The sequence below is a fragment of the Fundulus heteroclitus genome, unplaced genomic scaffold, assembly GCF_011125445.2.
Source record: "Fundulus heteroclitus isolate FHET01 unplaced genomic scaffold, MU-UCD_Fhet_4.1 scaffold_58, whole genome shotgun sequence".
In the NCBI taxonomy this organism is placed as follows: domain Eukaryota; kingdom Metazoa; phylum Chordata; class Actinopteri; order Cyprinodontiformes; family Fundulidae; genus Fundulus; species Fundulus heteroclitus.
This window is the reverse complement of record NW_023397011.1, coordinates 510,049-525,995: the sequence shown is the minus strand read 5'-3', so window position 1 is coordinate 525,995 and position 15,947 is coordinate 510,049. Positions and strand designations below refer to the sequence as shown.

The window sequence follows — 15,947 nt, the reverse complement described above, 5'->3', positions numbered from 1 at the left end:
CTACTGTTCTCCAGTTTTGCATTGTATTATGCAATAGCTTTTAACTTTTTGCTCTCTCTCTTTTTCTTCATAGTAGGTACACCTGGTCTGGCGTTCTGTTAACTGTGACATCATCCAGAGAAGACGGCTCACCCGCTATTACCATCTAATGTAGAACAGATTACTAGATCAATGTGTGCTTCTGTGCTTTTTTGTCTCTCTTGTTGTGTCTCTGCTCTGTCTTCTGTAACCCCAGTCGGTCGAGGCAGATGACCGTTCATACTGAGCCCGGTTCTGCCGGAGGTTTTTCCTTCCCGTTAATGGGGAGTTTTTCTTCCCACTGTCGCTTCATGCTTGCTCAGTATGAGGGATTGCAGCAAAGCCATGTACAATGCAGACGACTCTCCCTGTGGCTCTACGGTTCCCCAGGAGTGAATGCTGCTTGTCGGGACTTTGATGCAATCAACTGGTTTCCTTATATAGGACATTTTTGACCAATCTGTATAATCTGACCCAATCTGTATAATATGATTGAACTTGATTTTGTAAAGTGCCTTGAGATGACATGTTTCATGATTTGGCGCTATATAAATAAAATTGAATTGAATTGAATTAAAGTCGGCTGTGTTTGATGGTGTCCGGATGCAGGTCTACTTTTCTCTGCTTCATTCTGTGACTTCAAGAGAGAAAATAACACTTTTCAGTCACCAACATTTATGTAAACGTATTAACTATGCTTATGTATACTGACATTTTGTCAATTAACGTAATATGGGCATATTACGTGCCTGATTTACTTATTTACGTTGTTATCATTAACGTGATGTTAGCCTTGAATTGCTAGCTGTGGCTAATAATAACATGCCAACATTAATGCGGGCCACTGGCCACGAGAACATCAGAAATATTTAAGTTTGAAACGAAAGGCACTAACCTGTCGAAATTCAGTGAAAAGGCCAGGGTGTCGGTCCTTCAGATGTTTTGCCAAGTTTGACGTACTGCTACACTTGGTCGCCACCACCTTGAAACAGTGTTTGCACACTGGCCTATTCACGTCCTTCGGTTTTCCTTCCATGTCAGGCTTGAAGGCAAAATATCTCCAAACAGCACTCTTGCCTCTATAATTTTCCACCAAAACTGGTTGTTTTGGCCCTCCTGCAGCAGCACTGGCCATGCTCTCTACTGTTATTGTGCATCACGGTGAGGGGGAGGGTGCCTGCTGCTGTGTGTGCGTGCGTGCGAGGGAAGAGAGAGAAAGGCGCAGCGTCGGAAGGTCTGCGTTGCCCGCACACGCGCGGTATCGTTTCTTTTGAAAATGAGTATCGTATCCGGATACAACGTTTTAGTATGGATACTTTCATGAGTATCGATACTTTTGACAACCCTACTCAGGAGACACCAGGGCACATAGCAGAGCTTCTCCAGAGCAGCTTGTCAGGTTAGCAATTCACTGAAGAAACCTGGACAAAGAGCAGAGCTTCTCCAGGAACGAACCACAGAATAAAAAGACTTACAGAGGTACTGGCATGGAGTGGTGGATAGCAGAAGACGGCCCAGTGCTGAACTGAAGGCAGAGGGAGGTTTAAATAGAGCACTTCACAGGTGGAACAAGGGTCTGGCTAATTGACTGGTAAATTGTTAACAGGTGTGACTGACTGCTGAGGGGGTGAAGTGAAGATCACAGAAAATAACTGATGACAATGAAAACTAACAATAAATAAAGTTAAACCAAACCCACATGAGATGAAAAAATGAAAACAGAAAAATGAAGTCAAACCAGAACTCAACCATGACAAATATTACACAAAACTCTTTCTTATCTTATCTTAATTACCACCCATAATTCCTCACTTTGAAAGAGCTGTTGCTATTGGTCCCCATTTCTCACTCATGACTTTTTGCCACAGGAATGCATGGTGGTCAATGTAGAGTTTGTACTGCATCCTGCCTGTTTCTCATCGGACCAAGCTAAGTGTCCGGTGACTGTATATGTTTTAATCATGTTCCTGAGTAAGTTTTTATTTATTTCACAAATTTTTATTTATGCTGTGTAATGTGTTGTATTAATTTGTTTTATTGTGCTTTTTAGAGAAGATGTCAGAGAAAGGGACCACTGTGTGTCCCCTTGTTATTGTTGGATCCATAGGAATGCTGCCACACCCTGCACAAGTATTGTGCATGTCTTATTTTATTTATTTCACTAATTTTTGTTTATGTATCTAAATTATGTTTTTACTTCTTTTAACCCTCTGTCTGTTCTGTGTTTTCCCTGTCACATACATTCTACTAATATGTAGGTGGGATCCATAAGTGCCTGTGGTGTCAGGATCTTTAGTCATAGGTGACTAACTATGGAGCGGCAACATAGCAAGTTTTGCACTTGTATGAGCCACAAAGAATATCTTGGTTTGATATGCCGGTTGCATTCTTTCTTTCTGTTGTTTTAAATAATATTACTGATCATTTAGAGAGTGTCTATTTTTGGTGATTTTGACCTAGAGGAGGAAAAAATACACTATCTTAGACAGGTCTCCCCACACCTGTAGTGGTCAGAGAAGGTTGAAATCATTATTACTTCATCTTTGTAATGTTCTTGAAAATATTGCAAAGTCTTAAAGAGCTGCAGGCTTTAGTTATCAAATTATGATTTTTTTTAAATATTATACAGGTCTTTGCTCTTGCTGATTTTTAAATACGTGAGATTCTGAATTGTTAAAAAAAAGCATTTCTGCTGGATTACAAGGCTGACTTTGGACCCACATATGCTTTATTATGCTCTTAACATTATTCCAAAGTTTGAAAGAGAAAAGTGCTCGTCTTATGACGTTAAAAATGTTTAAATGTACCAGCAACTGGCATGCTTTCCCTCTCCAGCCGCATGCCTTAAAACCATTTAAAGCATAGGAGTGAGTTGAATTGTCTGTAGTGCTTGTTTATTTAAACAGTTCTGTAGCAGACGTGCATTTATTTCTTGTTGTATTGCTTTTATAGAAGATGTCAAAGAAAGAACAGTACAAGATGGAGGAAGATGGGGCTGCAGGGAACAATCAGCTTCCGTGGCAGTATATGGAAGGCTGACCTACCATCTCAAAAGGACTAAATTAATATATCATTCCCCCCATTTTGACCTCTCTGTTTAACAGTGTCATTCTGCACAGTGAGTAATTTTTTCTTTCAGAAAATGATTGCAATTACTATACTTTAAGTACATATATAATATGCCTTTATTTTTCTATAAAAACTGTTGGCCAATAAAAGTCTTCAAATTTATTCACAAATATGTTTGGGATGTTCCTTGCAAAAATAAAAAGTAAAAAATATATAATAGGTAAAGGCTTAAAATACTAAAACCAAATATTAAAAACAGATTCACCTCTAAAAGTGAACATCACAAGCAACACTCAATAAAACCGATTACAAAAATGAAACACCTAATTTTGCCACCTTCCTCATCTCCTCCAACCACGGTTGCTTTGTATGGGCAGTAAACCTCCCAATACAGTGGCTATGCCCAGTCTTTGCTGTGCGGAAGAGGCCACATTGTTTTGCGGGTGTTTGCTTGGACAGTTCTATTATATGGGCTGTTTTTTGGGGGTTGCTGGTGGGTTCCCTGCATCTCTGCAGGCCGGACAACCTGATGTAGAACAAGTGCTTGGCACTGAGCAGCAGCGGGTTGTGCTCTCCACACCAGGAGTTTTGGAGGGCTTCTTTGGTGTACGAAAGCGTCCAGTTAAAAGTCTCTGCTGGTGGTGTCCTGCATAAACAACGCGCTGCTTGTCCCCGACATCCAGCCTCTGCCAGAGCTCCGTGGTGCAGTCCGCTTGTACGTTGGTGAGACAGAGGGAGGTCTGCTCCAGAAGCCCAACCAAGTATTCAGTGAGCCTGTCCACGTGCTCGTACCCTGGCACGTTCTGGTCATCAACAGCCTGTGAATATTATTAAGCACAACAAAGAAAATGACTATTTAAAACCTTAAAAACAAAAGAACCGATGCTTTAGCTTTAATAAAATGTGAATGTGCAGCATGTACACAACAGTAACAAAGAGCTGTTACTGACCATAGTTTCATCTGAGGTATCTCCAGCCTCAGATATGCTGGAAGGCAGCATGGAGTAGATGCCTGGAGCCGCAGTGCAGAGAAGAGGCCTGGAGGAGGGACTGGGAGCCACGGTGGAGGAGGCGATTGGAGAAACCTTCAAATCCAGCAATGTGGCATCAGCTGTGAGTTCAGAGAAGCCCTCATCTTCGTCATCGACCGCCGCATCGTGCTCCTCAACCAGGCGAGAAGTCTCTTCTGTGTCTCGGTTCATCTCACAATACAGAGTGGAATATGTGAAACCAAAAATGTTTTAGAACACACAATAACAAAATGGTTCAGCTGAGTGTCAACTGTAGAACCTAATTACATATAGAACACAAAGATATGGTTGAGTCCTTTAATTAAAAATGTTTTTGTTCTATCTTCAAGCAGAATCTTTGTATTTTTATCTATATCTATGTGCTCAACTTTACTGCTGTTTATACTTAATGCGCATATCTTCCCCTTGTCATGTTATTTTGGATGCTTTGTGTCCAGTAGACACAAATGTATATACTTCTGAAATAAAAAAAGGGGTAGCAAAATGGACTTAATGTGACACAGCATAAGAGTTTTCAGCGAGATCACAGATGCAGCCTCACTTTTATTTCGCCTGGTAGTTCTGATGTCACTCTTAACTGTGTAACGTGCGGACGGATGCCAGCTTTCTGCCAAACAGCTTCTCATAGTTTTGGTTGACTGAATGCAACCAAAACTATGAGAAGCTCCTATCTCTTCTGACTGAACTGTAACAAAGAATTTTAAAATCTAAAGATGGTTTTAACCAAATTTCATGAACACATATAACATCTGGAGCTATTTCTAATCCATGTACATATTTTTTAAATTCTTGACCATTTATTATTAGACTTCTAGCATTCCATTGAGGAATATGTATGACCATTTTTTTTATCATTTCCAACTGAACTCAAAAGTTTATGAATTTGATCTGCTTGGATCTCTTTCATACCTAGAAACCTTCCTGCTGCTTCTACAATTGTTTTGATTTTATCACTTATCTTCTTTATTTGCACTCTGACATTAATGATGTGACAAATAAATGCCACAAAATTATCTTTTTTCACCATCATTGTATTTTCATCCACATTACATTTGTGCTTACATGCATTACGTTCAGCTGTTAAACTAACACTGGTTTGCTTCTGTTTTCTTTGTGAATCATTATTTTCCTGATTTAAATCTCTTGTAACCTTCATAGACAACTTTAACATCTTCTGGGAAAGAAGACATCTGTTTAGCAGCAATGGCTTCTTTCTAAATAGGTCAGGTGCAAAACGACTGATTTCAAACATCTTCTATTCTGTGAACCATACGTCATCAGCTTTGTCCCAAAACAAAGAACATCCAGTGCCTAAACAAAAGATAAGCCAAGTGCAGCCCGAACAAACCAAGATAAAGATGGCCAGAAAGATGACACAGAAAGAGGCTACATCAGAATTACAGGAGGATTCATCCCAGATCTCAGCAGGACAAAGACAGGACCAAGAATCGCCATCGTCACAAACACCAATCCAGACTACACCCGCCTCGCCTTCCTCTCCACAAAGCCCAGAGGTTCCTTTCCTGGATTTCTCTCATAACATGAACAAAGTCCTTAAGATTGGTCTACAGTTGACATCCTCTCCACATATTAATTCTGAAAACCACAGTTCTGTGACTAAATCAGCATCTTCCAAAGGACGCAGAGGTCCAGATCCTCCTCCTCCTCTACATATCACAGAACATGCCTGTCCTCAAGACCTTCGGATTACTTCCTTGTGATATGCAGCAGGCCCTGGCTGTACGTTTATCAGTCAAGACCGCCACCAGCATAAGCCTGGGCCTCCTGACGGAGAACATGGAATATCTGTTATGATACGTGGCAGAAATAAGATAAGCAAAAGGAAAACACACAGGAATAATCAGTCGTACTTAAAAGTCATAAACTGTCAGATGCAACCTGCCACAGAGACACCATCAACCACCAAATCATATAAACTGGGTTTATTAAACATTAGATCTCTGTCAGGAAAATCCCTTTTAATTAATGACTTCATTATTGACAATAATCTTGATGTTATGTTTTTAACAGAAACATGGTTACATGAATTTAATGAAGCAGCCATTCTGCTGGAGTCGACTCCTCCAAACTACAATTTTCTTTGTGAGAGCAGACAGCAAAGGAAAGGTGGAGGAGTAGCAACATTGTTTAATGATTCACTAAAGTGTAAAAAGGTGTTTTTGGGAAAATTTGACTCTTTTGAACATTTGGCTCTGCAGGTAAAGAGCCCGGTACGAACTATGTTTCTGAATGTCTACAGGCCTCCTATGTCCACATCAAACTTTTTTAATGATTTCAGTGACCTCCTGTCTGTGATATGTGTTGATTATGACTGTTTAATTATTGTGGGAGACTTCAACTTTCACGTTGACAACCCTGAAGACAGAAGTGCAAAAGAACTGTGTGACACACTTAGAAACTTTGGTTTAACTCAGCATGTTAAACAGCCAACACACAAGCAGGGGCATATTTTAGACTTGATCATCACTAAAGGTCTAAAGATTTCTGACGTCAATGTAGCTGATGTTGCCTTATCCGATCACTTCTCCGTTACCTTTGAATGTATCATTACCAGTGACTCATTTAGTCAAAGGGACATCGTAAGAAAACGCACCTTTAAGGACAATGCCACAGAAAATTTTATTCAAGCTTACTCTGCTACTTCAACCTTGGGCTGCAACTCAGTAGATGAGCTAGTAGATAACTTTCAGTCTAAAGTCTCAGACATCATTGACTGCATTGCTCCAGTTAAAGTGAAAGTTGTTTCCGGGAAGAATAAATCTCCTTGGAGAAATGCTCCAGCAGTTAGAGGTGAAAAAAGGGAATGTCGCAAAGCTGAACGCAGGTGGAGAAAGAACAGACTCCAGGTTCACTATGACATCTATAAAGAGAGACTTTACAGATATAACTTACAGCTGAAAAATGCAAGAGAATGTTTCTTCTCTGAGACCATTAAGAAAAACATTAATAATGCTCGTGTTTTATTTTCCACAGTCGACAGGTTAACAAATCCTCCTGTGTCCGTGGCTTCAGAACTCCACTCCACCAGGGCCTGCAATGAATTTGCTAACTTCTTTACTGAGAAAATCCTAAAAATTAGAGGATCAGTTTGTACATCCACACCAACTCTAGAACCAAAGCGGTACTCAGCTGGAACTTATCCTGACAAAATGTCCCATTTCAGCCAAATAAACTCCAAAAGCTTAGAGCAGATATTTCAGCAGCTAAGTTCCTCTTCATGCTGTCTTGATGTTCTACCCACAGCTTTGTTTAAAAAAGTTTTACCTGTCATAGCGTCTGATGTGACTCAGATAATAAACACGTCCCTCCTGTCAGGTGTTTTCCCCCAGTCCATAAAAACAGCAATTATCAAACCACTGCTGAAAAAGAACAATTTAGACAAACTTCTACTCCAGAACTACAGGCCCATCTCAAACCTCCCCTTTATCAGTAAGATTATTGAAAAAGCTGTATTTCAACAATTAAACACCTTCTTAACAACGACCAGCCGCTTTGACGTATTCCAGTCTGGCTTCCATGCTCACCACAGTACAGAGACCGCCCTTATCAAGGTGTTTAATGACATCCATATAAATACAGACTGTGGAAGAACCACCGTGCTGGTACTATTGGACCTCAGTGCAGCATTTGATACTGTTGATCACTCCATTCTGTTAGAACGCCTGGAGAACTGGGTCGTCCTCTCTGGTACATCTCTCCACTGGTTTAAATCCTACTTAAAGGACAGGGACTTTTTTGTATCAGTAGGTAACTTTACATCAGAGATTACAAAAATCACATGTGGGGTTCCCCAAGGGTCCATTCTGGGTCCCCCCCTTTTCAATATCTACATGCTCCCTCTAGCTCAGATAATAAAAAATAACAACATCAGCTACCATAACTATGCAGATGACACACAGCTCTACATCACCATGTCACCAGGTGACTATGAACCAGTTCAGGCACTGAGTAAATGCCTAGAAGAAATCAATACGTGGATGTGCCAAAATTTTCTCCAATTGAATAAAAACAAAACTGAAGTAATAATATATGGACCAATAGAGGAAAGATCAAAAGTTAGCACACAGCTTCAGTCGCTTCAGCTAAAAACCACTAATCAGGCCCGAAATCTGGGAGTAGTGATGGACTCAGACCTGAACCTCCAAAAGCATCTAAAGACAATTACAAGGTCGGCTTTCTATCACCTGAAGAACATTTCTAGGATTAAAGGACTGATGTCTCAGCAGGATCTAGAAAAACTAATCCATGCGTTTATTTTTAGTCGAATTGATTACTGCAACAGTGTTTTCACAGGTCTGCCTAAAAAGTGGATCAGACAGCTGCAGCTGATCCAGAACGCTGCTGCCCGCGTCCTCACTAAGACTAAGAAAGTAGAGAACATAACCCCAGTTCTAAAGTCCTTACACTGGCTCCCTGTATCTCAGAGAATAGACTTTAAAATACTTCTGTTAGTCTATAAATCCCTAAATGGCTTAGCACCTAAATACATCACAGACTTGTTATCAGTGTATCAACCCTCCAGACCATTAAGGTCTTCTGGCTCTAGCCGGCTCTGCATACCTAGAACACGAACCAAACACGGAGAAGCATCATTTAGTTCCTATGCTCCAATTATCTGGAACAAACTTCCCGAAAACTGTAAAAGTGCGGAAAGCCTGAGTTCTTTTAAATCAAGATTAAAAACACATTTGTTTAAAATTGCCTTCAACTGTCCTAGTTAACTGAATCACCACTTTTTTGTTCTACTTTCTATCTATATTTTATTCCTACTTGCTTTTATTCTGTTTTATTTTGCTATATTTTAATCATGTAAAGCACTTTGCATTGTCTTTGTACTGAATTGTGCTATATAAATAAATTTGCCTTGCCTTGCCTTGCCTTGCCTTGATTTATTTCTTTGTTTCCCAAGTTATTTGTACTTTCTTTTCTAACATTCCTTAAAGCCTCAGCATATGAAACCATCCATCCATCCATCCATTTTCTGATCCGCTTTATCCCTCATGGGGTCGCGGGTTGCTGGTGCCTATCTCCAGCGTACACTGGGCGAGAGGCGGGGTACACCCTGGACAGGTCGCCAGTCTGTCGCAGGCATATGAAACCTTCTCTGTTATTTTTATTCTTTGTGCTTTCCTTGCTTCTCTCTGTACTATACACCCACCATATGCTGCACTATGTTCTCCTCCACAGTTACAACATTTAACTTTGGCAGGCATCTTTGTCACACTTTCCATATTCATGCAAACCTCCACATCTTGCTCACCTTATTTTCCCTTTGCACTCCTTTGCTACATGACCCATTCTCTGACAAACAAAACATCTTATTGGATTAGGAATGTATTCTCTCACCCTGAAGTTTATGTATCCAATCTGACCAGATTCTGGTACCACTTGCTCAAACTGCAATATTATTGCCGTGGTGTCTTTAACAACTCCATCTCTTTTGTGTTTTATCCTTGTTGCTTCAATAACTTTGCCTCCTTTAATTTCTTGTTTGATTTCATCAACTGTCATGTCAAGTGGAACTCCTGTAGTTACTCCTCTTAACCTTGCAGCTGCTCCAGGGATGTATGTTTTAAAGGCATTCGATGCAACATTTTTCAGTTAATTAATGTGTTCCATACCGTTTTGGATGATTAAATGAGTCATTTCAGGTTGAACAAAGGTTTTCTCGGCCGCCCTGGTGGTCTGTGGGGGAAATACCGTACTTGCAATTGCAAGAGCCCTCGCCCGCACACACAGGCTCAGAAGTCTCGTGCAAGACCGCGAGAGTCGGTCTTGCTTTACAGTGAGAACTCCATGTGTTTTTGCCCTGCCATTCACTATATGCACGCGCGAAAGCAACAACAAAGAACCGCGTGTTAACGTCAAATAAACATGCGAGAATATCGAGTTTTATTATTATTATTATTTTTTATTTTTTTTATGTTGGCGAGATGCTACTGCGGCGGCTTGGCGAGGCGGCGGCGGCAGCGTCTCGCCAACATAAAAAAAATAAAATAAATACATAAATAATAATAATAAAACTGGCGAGGCGGCCGCCGCCTCGCCAAGATAGCACTGCGGGAAGCTTGATGTTCATACCTTCACTGTGTTAGTCATTGTTTGTACTGCCGTTTTTTCCACTTTTCGTTGCGTTCGCCTGTCTGCTAAGCTCAAAACAACCGCGCCTGGCTTGACGGAGAAACCAGAACAGCTGAGCATCTTTACGACAGTGCACTTTTACTTTCGCCCTCTGGGGGGAGCCTCGCTGGAAAATCAACCCCGGTTGCATAGTATACCTTTAATTCTTTCACCTACAAGAGTTGACATTTAGAGAATTTGTTCTTGTTGTTTTTTGCTAACAGCAGAAATTAATATCTTTCAGTTGTTCATTATCCTGGCTAACTTGATTCATCCAATTTCTTTTTCAATTGCTTTAGTTAGTTTTATCGGATGAAAGTGTCCTCCCTCTTGTTTAAACTCGATTGTAACTTTCCACTCCTCTTCCCCATTTGCTCGCTCTTCCTGCACTTGTTTTTCCGGGCTTGTGTTTGTTTTTGTCTTTTTACTGCCTTCCTCTCTAACCTCACTCCCATCTGACCAACTTCTATCTCTTTCCTGTCTTTGCCTCATTTCTCACTTTTTCCTTGAAGATCTAGACATCATCCACTCTATTTCCTCTCCATTATTTCTAGCTGATGTGAAAGCCATAAAGCTACATTCAGTGTACAGCTTATGCAATCCGCCAAAAAAATTTAAACTCCTACCGACTTCTCACTCCGCTCGTAAACCTCCTTCCTCTCCCCCCAGCCCTGCTCGGCAGCAACTCCTCTAGGTATGGTTTGGTTTCCAAAAATAAACTAAAAGTATGCTTGAATTTACCCGTTTTGTTACGGTGGTATTTAGCCTACTGTGACCCGGATGTAGCGCGGATGTAGCTCGTGATGTCACACGCAAACTTTTCCTGCAGTAGGGGCGGAGCTTTGATTTGCGCTTTCAGTGCTGCACTTGTTTTGGCGTCTTGCTGCACGTAGGATTTTCCGCTGCAGGAATGCATGGTAGTATTAGAAGGGGCTGACCAGATAAGAGGAATGACACCATATAGTGATGGTGACCTCATGAGGCATTGAACCACTTGAGGCAACTGGTTCAAGAAAGGGTTATTTTCTTGAAGCTTCATGTGCACACAAAACCACCTACTGGCCAGGTGTATAATCACAGCCAGCTGTACCTTAACACGTGCGATGCATTGATTTTTTGTCTATTATGGCTCTTGGGAATGACTTCACAAAAGGTGTAGGACGAAATCATTTGTCCACATAAATTATGTATACACATATGTGTATAATAAAATATTGTTTGAATGTATTGTCTGTGTGTAATTATTCCCAAAATAGTAGTGTCATGTGATATGGCATGTTGTGTAATAACATGTGACTCTCTCTCTCTCTCTCTCTCTCTCTCTCTAGAGCGATCTACCTCTGAGAGCGATTAGTCTCTCTCTCTCTCTCTCTCTCTCTCTCTCTCTCTCTCTCTCTCTCTCTCTCTCTCTCTCTCTCTCTCTCTCTCTCTCTCTCTCTCTCCCTCCCTCCCTCCCTCCCTCCCTCCCTCCCTCCCTCCCTCCCTCCCCGTCATCGTTTTCGGCTCCTCCCCTAACTGAAGCAAGCTTCGATATGCGCATTACGGAAATGCCCCCTCCATTACTCGACACACGCCTCGAAGCCTCGGCACATCACGGAACACCACTAACACCATGCATGACCGTTCAGCTCAACCTTGAAGCCTGTAAATTGGTCCATTTATCACTGCAACTTGGCTCCATTGAAAAACAATGGGAAATCCCTGCGTCCACTGCCGGAGCTGTAATCAACCTACAAAGTTGAAAGTTGGGCTGTTTATTCCTTTTATAGTGCTTTACTGATCCTGCCAATTTCAAGATTTTGTCTTCTTGGGACCTTATAAGGATTTGAAATTTGAGATGCTCTTTATTTTTTCTGCAGCCGGTTTTAACTGACTCCGCCCATATTTTCCCGGGATTAGACCCGGGAAAAGAAAATATCGAGTCAGAAGCCAGCCTTCTACCGTAGCGAGCAGTGTAACTGTAAGCCACCCAATCGCCTTATCAGCTCATTTGAAAGCATTTTTCCATTCTTCATATTTTGCTTCATTCTGGAGGTAAGAGCAAAAACATATATTTGATTTTAGGACTTTTTGAGCATAATATCGATTGTGAAATTTGTGTGAAACTTGCTAGCCAAGAGCAAATGACTAGCACGTGCTAGCGTGCTAGACAAAGGCAAATGGCCCCATGTGCTTTTGTAAAACTGTAATGCAAAATTGCTAATTGTATCAAAATGATTTTTTTTTTCATCTAGAGGTTAGAGCAAGAACATATATTGGTATTTTATAAGGTGACCAGATTTCTGAAATCAAATCTGGGAACATTTCTTGCTTGTGGATAAAAATCAGTACATCTCATCAAAATGAAATTAGAAAATCAAGTGTAAAAGCCAGGAATGTGCCTCTCCTCACTTTTAGTATATCCTAAGATTAATAAAATGAATACATCAATAGTGTTATTAATAGAAAACTAGAACTGTGTCGATGTGTTGGGGAAAAGTGGTAGGGGTGGGAGTGCATGGGTCAAGGGTGGTTAGAAGAACTTTTCAATTTCGTCGTGCTCAAAGAGCTCTGCCGCCTCCTAAGGGGAGAGTGACATGAGGAAAAGAAAAAACAGTAAATACAAACATTTAGCCTGTGGCTGTCTGTGGAGACAGAGTTCCCCCACCTTTTCAAAAAATGCAACAAATACTTATTCTGTTCACGTCTACATACCTATGAGACATAGTTTTTTTCTGCATCCGTCCGGCCGTTGTCTTCCGCTTATCTGGGGTCAGATCGCGGGGGTAGCAGCTTCAGTAGGGAGGCCCAGACGTCCCTCTCCCCAGCCACTTGGGCCAGTTCCTCTGGGAGAATCCCAAGGCGTTCCCAGACCAGCCGAGAAACAGTCCCTCCAGCGTGTCCTGGGTCTTCCCCTGGGCCTCCTCCCAGTGGGACGTGCCCTGAACACCTCACCAAGGAGGCGTCCAGGAGGCATCCTAACCAGATGCCCGAGCCACCTCGACTGGCTCCTTTGGACGTGGACCCTCCTTTCCAGGTATATGTCGACAGGTTCACAGGTGAGCCGAGTTGACTAATTGCTGCTTTCAGATTCGTTTCCAAGAAGAAGATTGACTGTTATTGAACTGTGTTGCTAATTAAAGCCTCAATTCCATTACCTGTGCAAAGTAATGATTTATATCTATGCTTTAGTAAATGATGAATAATAATAATCTGGTATTTCAAATGTTACTTTTGGCAGTTTTGCAAATCATGAAAATAATGAAAAAGCAGTGTATAGGATAGTGGAAAATTCCTAGACGTCTTCATATCGTAATTAATAACATAAAAAACTATAAATACCTTTTATGAGGATTGAAACGTTAAATACAAAAAAAATAGAATAGAATACAATTGAAATAGGCTTTATTCTGCCTCATTGAGAAATTCGAGTGCCACAACTGCAAAGTCAAATGTAAATGGAAAGATTCCGACACAAAGGTACAACATACAAAGCAGAAATTAAGAATTTAAGGCTCTGCAGTAAGGGCAACATTGCAGAATAAAAGAAACAAAATCTAGTTTTTATTATCAATTTAGTAATTAGGTCATTATGTCAAATCTCTATCTTATATCACACCTCTGTTGAATCATGTTCACCGCCTTAAAATGGTGGAGGGGTTTGTGGGATCTGCTATGATTCTGAGAACTATGTTTTCCAGACAATCTTTACTTCTGGTAGGATCTCCCATTGCAAGTTGGCCTCGGTCTTATTTTAGAGAGTAGAATAACCATCATAGTACCACCACCAGATTTGATTGAGTATATAGTTCTTTTTCTGAAATGTTAGTTTTACATGAAACCTGCCAGGATGCACATCTTCCAAAAAAAATAACAATAAATCCACTTTTGCTGAACTTAACTGAAACAAGTCAGGTGCAGTGCCTGAGATGTTCTGTGTTCTTTTGTGGCCTCCTGGATGAGCTGTTTGTGTACTCTTGGAATAATATTGTCCTGGTCACTGGTGGTCTGAAAAGAAAAGATAAAATGGCATGATACCCTCTTCAGACAGATAGATGCCGATGATAAATGTCAAAATCTGCTTTTGAATTTATTTAGATCCAGGCATAATATGTTGCCTTCTGAGATATTTTAGCCTGAATGTATTTAACTTAATTCGTTGGGCTACAGGTCTGACATTAAATAGACCGAAAAGCAGAAACAGAAAATAATCCTCTCACAGAAATGTGAGCTTTTAATTTCATAGTTAAGACCGTCTTAAATGTCCGGGTATTATTGGTAATCTTACAAGCATATTTTTCCCTCTTTGAGTTTGCTAAAACTATGTCGGACTCTGTAATTTTCTCTGGTCCCCTGCCTGATCTGACCAGTGATGACATGTTTAGCCGCATGTCGTCATTCAACCGCTGGTTGTCTAGGTGGTGTCCAGAAAACGATGTGGCCTACATTGATAACTGGCGAACTTTCTGGGGAAAACCTGGTCTGATCAGGAGAGATGGCATTCATCCCACTTTGGATGGTGCAGCTCTTCTTTGTAGGAATCTGGCCGGATTTATTAGTTCTCCTAAATGCTAACAACCCAGGGTCCAGACCAGGAAGCAGAGCCGTAGTTTAACACACCTCTCTGCAGCTTCTGTACTGTTACCCACCCATTACCCTATTGAGACGGTGTCTTTCCCACGGCCAAAACCTAACAGATCAAAAACTGATCTAAAAGGAACAAATCATAAAAATCTAATACAAATCCATACGGATCACTTTGAACCAAAAAATAAAAGAATTAAATGTGGTCTATTAAATATAAGGTCTCTCCCTCCAAAGACTTAGTTAGTTAATTAATTGATTTCTGATAATCAGATTGATTTGTTTTGTCTCACAGAAACCTGGCTACAAGAGGACTACGTTAGTATAAATCAGTCAACCCCCTCCAGTTATTCAAATTTCCACATTTCCAGATCTGTGGGAAGAGGAGGAGGAGTGGCAACCATCTTTCAGTCTGATTTATTAATTAGTCCCAGGCCAACTAATAATTACAGTTCATTTGAACATTTAACCCTCAGTTACCCTCATCCAAACTGCAAAGCAATAAAACCTCTTCTGTTTGTTGTTTTGTATCGTCCACCAGGCCCTTACACTCAGTTTTTGGATCAGTTGTCAGATTTCTTATCTGATTTGGTGTTAAACACTGATAAGGTTATTATAGTGGGTGATTTTAACATCCATGTTGACACTGAATGTGATAACCTTAGTGTAGCCTTTAAAACTATCCTAGATTCAATTTGTTTTGCTCAAAATGTGCATAAACCGACGCACTCTCAGCTCCATACTTTAGACCTTGTTCTGACATATGGCATTGATTGTGAAGAATTAACAGTATTCTCTCACAACCCTGTCCTATCTGATCATTTTTTAATAACATTTGAGTTTAATCTAACCGAGTTCTCCACCCCCAAAAGAGGGTTCCATTATAGTAGATCTTTATCAGATAATGCTGTATCAAAACTTAAAGAGTCTGTCCCCTTTTTAATATCCTCAGCATTGCAGAAATGCCCTGTAGATGGCAGCAATGCTGTTTCTTCCCATTCACAAATCGATACCTTTGCTAACAATGTGACTTCCTCATTGAGTTCTGCATTAGACAATGTAGCTCCCTTGAAAAATAAGGTGATTATTCACAGGAAGCTGGCTCCCTGGTTTAATTCAGAGCTG

General features: G+C 40.7%; 1 protein-coding gene across 1 annotated transcript; it reads right to left on the bottom strand.

Annotated features, from left to right (window-relative positions):
- Window positions 1-2,942: 2,942 nt before the first annotated feature.
- Window positions 2,943-12,990, bottom strand: LOC105921442. The gene is made up of 3 exons (XM_036133107.1): window positions 12,954-12,990; window positions 4,038-4,289; window positions 2,943-3,905 (listed from the first exon to the last, which is right to left on the bottom strand). The coding sequence occupies exons 2-3, from the start codon at window positions 4,287-4,289 to the stop codon at window positions 3,552-3,554; spliced, it is 606 nt and encodes a 201-aa protein (XP_035989000.1). The 5' UTR covers window positions 12,954-12,990; the 3' UTR covers window positions 2,943-3,551.
- Between the last annotated feature and the right edge of the window lie 2,957 nt (window positions 12,991-15,947).